General features: G+C 35.7%; 1 protein-coding gene across 3 annotated transcripts in view; it reads right to left on the bottom strand.

Annotated features, from left to right (window-relative positions):
* GALK2 (galactokinase 2) overlaps window positions 1–7343 on the bottom strand; it is a 142539-nt gene that overhangs the window by 116355 nt on the left and 18841 nt on the right. For all 3 annotated transcript variants that reach the window (XM_012649451.1, XM_012649450.1, XM_012649449.1), the window contains exon 2: window positions 4433–4521. In XM_012649451.1, coding sequence (XP_012504905.1) covers window positions 4433–4521 — 89 coding nt within the window. The remainder of the gene's footprint in view (window positions 1–4432; window positions 4522–7343) is intronic.

Genomic DNA, 7343 nt, shown 5'->3' with positions numbered 1-7343 from the left:
CTTCCTGGTTTTCCTCCTTCTTGTCTGGCTTTTCATCCTCATCCTCTCTGCGGGGCCTGTTTCCTCTGCTCTTTTGTTAAATGTTACTGTTCCCAAGGCTCCCATCCTTAGCACTCTGATTTTCTCATCTATACATTTTCCCTAAGCAATTTAACCTATCCCAAAGGCTTCAATTATCAGCTATTTGCCATTGATCCAAATGTGTATCTTCAGCCCCATCTTCTCTCAACAAGCTTCAGAGCACATATCTAAATGCCTCTCTTGGATAGCCAGAGATATTTAATATTTCAAACTAAAAAGTAGGCTCATAATGTTCTTCTTCAAATATACTCCTCTCCCAGAATTCCCAAGCTTTCAAAACAGTACCACTATCTTCTCAGTTGCTCCAACATGGAATTCCTCACTCAGTCCTTGCCCTATGTACACAATAACAACCAAAAAACAAAAACAGAATAACATATAATTGATCGCCTCTACTTAGTCATGTTTCTTGAATCCATCAACTTTTCCCATCTCTACCCTACCCACAATGCCCACATTACAATCCAGCCATACTGAACTACTTGCAGATTGAAGAATATGACAAACTTTGATTTAGCTTCCAGTTATTGCACATCTGTCCACTCCAAAGAGAATGCCTTTCCCCTTTTCCCACACCTCCTCCTTCATCTAGATAAGTCTCTTTCATATAAAATCTTAGCTGTCAAGTCTCATCTTCCTGGGGATGTTCTCCCTATGCCCCATTCTCAAATAGGTTAATGCTACCATAGTATTCTGTGACTAGGCCACATTTTAGTCAGATTCCCACCTTGCCTGTTTCTGCACAAAGCACAGTGCAATATAGCTTCCTTAAGCAGAGAGCTATCGGTAGAATAATTTCAACTATTAATAGAAAGGGGAACTGGGCATGGCAAACACCATCCTTGATGAAAAGTTCAACGAAAGAAAGAAGTTCTTAAGATGGCCAATAATTAAGAAACAGCCTGTTTATTACGAAAACTCTATCCAAACAAGAATAAAATTTGTTCATGAATCTAAATTAGGAAGTGTGAAGTTGATAAGGCTGATACTGACAGAAACAGAACTAGAAGGATGCAGAACTACAAACAGAACTACAAAGATGTAGATACAGGTCCAATGAGGGCCACAAACAAGAGGTCCTAATTTATAAGGCAGCAGAAAGAAAATATTCAGAGTACAGGGTGACAGGGACATTTATTTGGTGTGAAGAAAAGCAAGAAAATACATAAAGATAAGCAAAGACAAAGTGGGTAGTTAACCATCTAATGGCAGAAAACTAGAGTGAAAATTCAAAAATTTTTGCTACTTAGTTCTTTAGCACCGTCTCTGATTTAGTACAAGTTTCCATGAAGCCCAGTTGTATTTGGCTCCTGTTATTATAAGATGCTTTCTCTCCCTTATTACCACATATACATAATCAATTCCCTTTTAATTTACCTGGCCAAATAAGTCATTTTGCTTTAGTTGTGCTCTTTTGATTGCAAGTAAGAAAAAAAAAAAAAAACTTACACAAGACTGATTTCTATGTGGTTTATTTCCTACATTCTTCAAATAGAAAATAAAACAGTACTAAAATTGCACAGTTTATTAAAACAATTCTTCCAAAAGCCAAATGCTGCATTTTTTACACAAGGTTTTCTAATAGTCTGGTTTAATGCAAAAATGAACTTTATAGTATATTATCTCAAAAAAAATCAATGGACATCATAACTTTCAGGCCATCTTTTGTTGCAAGGTCTTTTGAAAAGGGTCTCAAATAATACGCAGAAGTTGGGCATGTAGATTAGGAAATAGAGTACAAGTATTCAAGATAGAAAAAAGGACACAAGGAAAAGCAAAAATGGAATGACAAAAAAATAAGATTCAACTCAACCTCTCAAATATTAACTAAGTATGCCCTAAATAAGCAAACACATAAATGTGATAGATGTCTTTCAAAGTTTTAAGGGTTACCCTTATGCTCTGGACCTAGACAGGAACTGGCCACCCACAGCACTCCCGAGGACAACATGGCTGAGGGAGACTTAAGGAACCACCAGAGGCAGCTTCTCTTCCCGATCTCCCCGTCAGCCAAGCAAACATTTAGACCACCCATCAGTTAGAATGTCTAACAGAACATTCTGGAATGATGGTAATATTCTATATCTGTGCTGTCAAATACAGTAACCACTACCCACATGTGACTACTGAGCATTGAAATGTGGCTGGTGTATATGTAAATTTTAAATTTTATTTCATTTAATTAATTTAAGCTTAAATAGTCACATGTAGCTAGTGTCTACTGTAACACATTAATATATGATTCATATCCTAGTCAAAGCAAAAACAAAAATTCTCCTTTGTATCTTCAAAGGGACAGCATATGATATCATGGGCAATATCCTCAATAATATCCCCACAATAACCTCAATAATGGGTCTTATACAGTTATATCTAAATAATAACAAGGTACAACTTGGTGAAAACAACTCTATGTGTAAAGTACATATATTTCTAAAATCGAGCTTGATCCAGGATAAATACAGAACCTAGCGAAATGGGTTCTACACACCGTCAAAATTATGCTCCATAGGTAGTGTTGGTAACAATCTTGCTGATCAAAAGTACAAATATAGACGCTTATCAACTTATGATGGTGTTATATCCCGAAAAACTCATTATAAAGTAAAAAAAATCATAAATCAAACCACTGTTAAGTCAAGAAACTTACTTTCAAGTTCAAGATCCCTTTGTGGAAAATAAGTAACTTACTACGTCCCATGAAATGGGGTACATCCTCTATTCTACCTATTTAATACTTCTCCTTTCCATCCTCAAAAAAAAAACTCATCAGAAATAATAAAATGATAAAATGAATAATGCTGTTCTCACCCAATATTTTCTTTTTATCAAACTACTGGTTATAAAGAGTAAAAATCTGGAAATAACTTTACGTACAATGAGAAAAAAGTATTAAGTAAATTATAAAATATTAACTCAGTAAGCTATTATGAATCAAGTCATTAAAATAATAATTGTGGGCCAGGCGTGGTGGCTCACACCTGTAATCCTAACACTCTGGGAAGCCGAGGCGGGTGGATCATTTGAGCTCAGGAGTTCAAGACCAGCCTGAGCAAGAGGAAGATCCCTTCTCTACTAAAAAATATAAAGAAATTAGCTGGACAACTAAAAATATATAGAGAAAAAATTAGAAAAAAACAGGCATGGTGGCACATGCCTGTAGTCCCAGCTACTTGGGAGGTTGAGGCAGGAGGATCGCTTGAGCCCAGGAGTTTGAGGTTGCTGTAAGCTAGGCTGACGCCATGGCACTCTAGCTCAGGCAACAGAGCGAGACTCGGTCTCAACAACAGCAAAATAATAATAATAATAATAATTGTGAACACTGTACAGAAACATAGTGCTATGGTTTGAATGTCCCCTCTAAAACTCATATTGAAATTTAATTGGCATTATGACAGTATTAAGAGGTGGGACCTTTAAGAGATGATTAGGTCATGAGGGTTCCACCCTCATGAATGGATTAATGCCACCACTGTCTCCAGAGGGGGTTAATTATCCCAGGAGTGGGTTTCTGGTAGGAGGGTGAATTTCGGCCCCCATCCTCTCTCTGTCTTGCACGCTCTCTTGTACTTCTGCCTTCCACCATGGAAGGACTCAACAAGAAGCCCTCACCAGATGGTGATGCTATGATCTTGAACTTTCCAACTCCAGAATCAGGAGCCAAATAAACTCTTATCATTTATAAATTACCGAGTCTGTGGTATTCTGTGATAGCAGCAGAAAATAAACTAAAACACATAGAAATACTTATGATATATTCAATGAAAAAACAGGATAAAAATGGTATGTAATCTAATTACAACTATATCAATTATTTTACATATGAACATTGACAGAAAGATAGTAAACAAAATGTTAAAAGGTTGTGTTAGCTATCACCAAAAGGCAGTACAATTCAAAGTACTTCACAGGAGAAGCAAAAGAAAAGATAAATATATCTAGAAGACCTGCAAAATATGAACCACACTTTTAATAGCAAGGAATTGTAAGGTTTCCCAGTGTTCCACCAACCCAAGGAGTAAATGTAAAACCATCAAAACTACTTTTCACAGTCTAAAATTTTAACCTGTAACATAGAAAAAAAATTTTGTTTTCTAGGAAAACAATATTAACAACTGTGTTCTAACAAATTTATAAATTTAAAAAACAACTGAACAACTTTAATGTTAATAATACGGATTGGAAAGATAAAAGTAAAGTGTGCTCCTTATGCAAAAGCGTAGCTTAATATTAGAAGATGTATGTGAACTACTCTGTTTTGGGGAAAAGTAAGAAAGAAATATAGTTAACAAAAATTTAGATATTACCAAAGAAGGAAGAAAAAAATTAAGAGAAGGAATTTTTGAAATACCTATTATATTGACTCTTCCTGGTGCTCGAACATAAAACTTGGGAATGGATCCAAACTTAGAGTTAAACATTTCCTTTAGCTTCAGCAATCTGAAAACAAGAGTAGAATATTTCAGAATATCATATAATAGCAAATCCATAAGCTACACACGCATACTTCATATACCTGCCACCACTAATTATTCCTCAAAAAAAATAAAAGCAAAATCTCCTAGTGACATACTTCCTTGAAAATACCAGGAAGAACAATATTGTAAATTCCTAAATGATACCAAAGTATAGATAAGCACACTGAAGAATTAAAAAGTTAAGACTGATATACCCAACAGAAAAAGCTATTTCCTTCAATTATGAAGAATATAACTTTCCATATAATTTTTCAATGCTATTTAGGGAAAAATCTCTTTATACTAAAGAAGTGGCATGGAATACTGTATTAGTTTCCTAAGGCTAACATAACAAAATACTATAAACTAGGTGGCTTAAAACAACAGAAATTTATTATCTCACAGTTCTGTAGGCTAGAAGTCCAAAATCAGGGGTCAGCCGGGCCTCTGGAAGGTGTAGGAAAGCATCCTTCCTTGCCCCCTTTTACCTTCTGGTAGCAGCAATCGATCCTTAGCATTCCTTGGATTACAGCTGCATCACTCTCATCTCTGCCCCTGTCACCGTATGGCATTCTCCCTGCGTGTCTCTGTTTTTCCCTCTTATAAGGATACCAGTCATTGAGGCCTACCCTAATTAAATATGACCTCATCTTAATTTGATTACGTCTGCAAAGATGCTACTCCAAATAAGGTCACATTCTGAAGTTCCAAGTGGACATGAATTTGCGGAAGTACATTATCCAACCCAGTACAGGCAGTCAGATGAAAAATAGACTGGATATCAAGAGACTACAGTTCTAATTCTAATGAGGTCCCTAATTCAATGCCAGTTTGGAAAATCATTTTCCCTTGGCCAATCTTCTCTAAAATTTGAGAATTTGGATATTCCTCAAAAGTCTCTTCCAGACTGAAAATTCTTATAATAGATTTACTAATTTTATGCTGTCAAATCATCTCAAGTCAATTCTGTGAAAAGCTCCTATTGTTTGTAGTCCCACATCATATTGTGTCTGAGTAATAACACCAGGTTAGTAAACATTTATTAAAGCCTACTATATTCAGCCTATTAATTAAGAAATCAAGGCCCATACAAAAAAAGCTCACGGAAAAAAAGGAAATTTATTATTATAATGATAAAAAGATATGTTGACTATTGTTGCCAGTTATCCAGGCTGGTCTCTTGGGAACCAAACACTCATCAGAAACTCTGTTTATATTGGTGTCTTTAGCTCTCTGTCTCCTTAACTCATTCTATCCCTTCCAAGATACCATCTGCGCTTCTCTCTGCTCAGTACTCTTTCCATTCCATCTGCCTCTGTCAGCCTCTTAGTTTTTGCTCCTCCACATCTTCAGCTTTCATGACACAGAGTCCTTGACTCTGCAAGAGTTAACAGCTTCAGTGTCCTGTTCTCTGATTATATCTCTGTCCTTTAGTCCAAATTCTCAGAAGATATAATCTGTTTGGCAGAGTTTAGGGGCTATATCCATCCTAGTCCAAACATTTGAAGCCAAGGGTATAAAGTCATTTAGTACAAACAAGGTCACTTATTTTAGTTACAAATATGATCACTTGTGTCTTCTCCTTCAGCAGAGGATGTGGATGACAACGAAAGATCTCAGCAGGGAGACGATAACTGATAATCTCCAGCATATCATTCAAAATACATTTACTGGACTACTAGGTAGATGTGGAAAATGGTGGCTGCCTAAATCTGAGTTTCCCTATATATACGCAAAAACAATTCAAAAAACAAGAAAAAAGAAATCTATACAAAAACTATGTCTTCAGTATAACTAGAAAAGATAGAATGTCAAACTTTAAGCTACCTATAAGTAGAATGAAAAAAGAAGAAAGATAAAAAGACCACAGTGCGCTACTGGAAACAGAAAGTGTGAAAGAGAAAAGAAGGGAGCCAGCAAAACTGAGATAAATCTAAAACTACCACCAGAATGAAAAAGTCCACCCATTAAAAAATAGGAGACATGGGGAAGAAAACATGAAAGTAGAATAAGCCCACTGATTTTTTTTTTAATTTCAGCATATTATGGGGGTACAGATGTTTAGGTTATGTATGTTGCCCTTGCCTCCCCACTCCCCCCCAAGTCCGAGGCCCACTGATTATTAAATAGGCAACTGGCAAAAGTTAAAAGATATGGAAGATTAAATAAAGTAGTGAAGGAACAATGTCTAGGTCAGCATTGCCAAGAAGTATGTTTTTACAAAATGGTAGTTATGATTATTATCTCCTAGTTCTTGGGTTCAATATCATTTCCTCTCTGTTGCATGTGAATAAGAATCCATCAGAAGCAATGAGAGATGGTGGGTAATTAAGTGTTAGCTTGTGTCAGGACAGGAAGTACTGTTAGAACACTAGGTGAGTTTAATGATGCTGTTGATAAACCTTCGTACTCCCAGCTTCTTTCATTTTATAGAGAAGGTTGAAACTATTCAGACAAGAGTACAAAACCAAGTTATAGTGGAGGAAAGCACTGCTTTTTAAACTCTTTAATATAAAATATTTTAGCATCAGGCCATAACAACAGACTTAGAACCAGAGAGGGAAAAAGTGACAAGAGTCAACGAAAAGTTGAAGGAAAGAGTTATTATCCCAGGCCTCCTTAGGGGAAGAAAAAGCCGAAAGCAGTGATGTAACAAAAATTGAAGTTTTAAGATATAAGGCTGAGAAATTTTAAAAAGAAGCAGATTATAGAATTAGAATCAAAAGCTCTTACAATTTTATTAAAAGCAATTTAATATTTTAAGAAAACCTTCTTGTTTTAACTAAAAATTTTCCCTTTTAATTA

This window comes from Propithecus coquereli, unplaced genomic scaffold, assembly GCF_000956105.1.
Source record: "Propithecus coquereli isolate 6110/MARCELLA unplaced genomic scaffold, Pcoq_1.0 Scaffold3, whole genome shotgun sequence".
NCBI classification, from domain to species: domain Eukaryota; kingdom Metazoa; phylum Chordata; class Mammalia; order Primates; family Indriidae; genus Propithecus; species Propithecus coquereli.
Note: the sequence above shows the minus strand (reverse complement) of the source record. Positions and strands in the feature narration are given on the sequence as shown.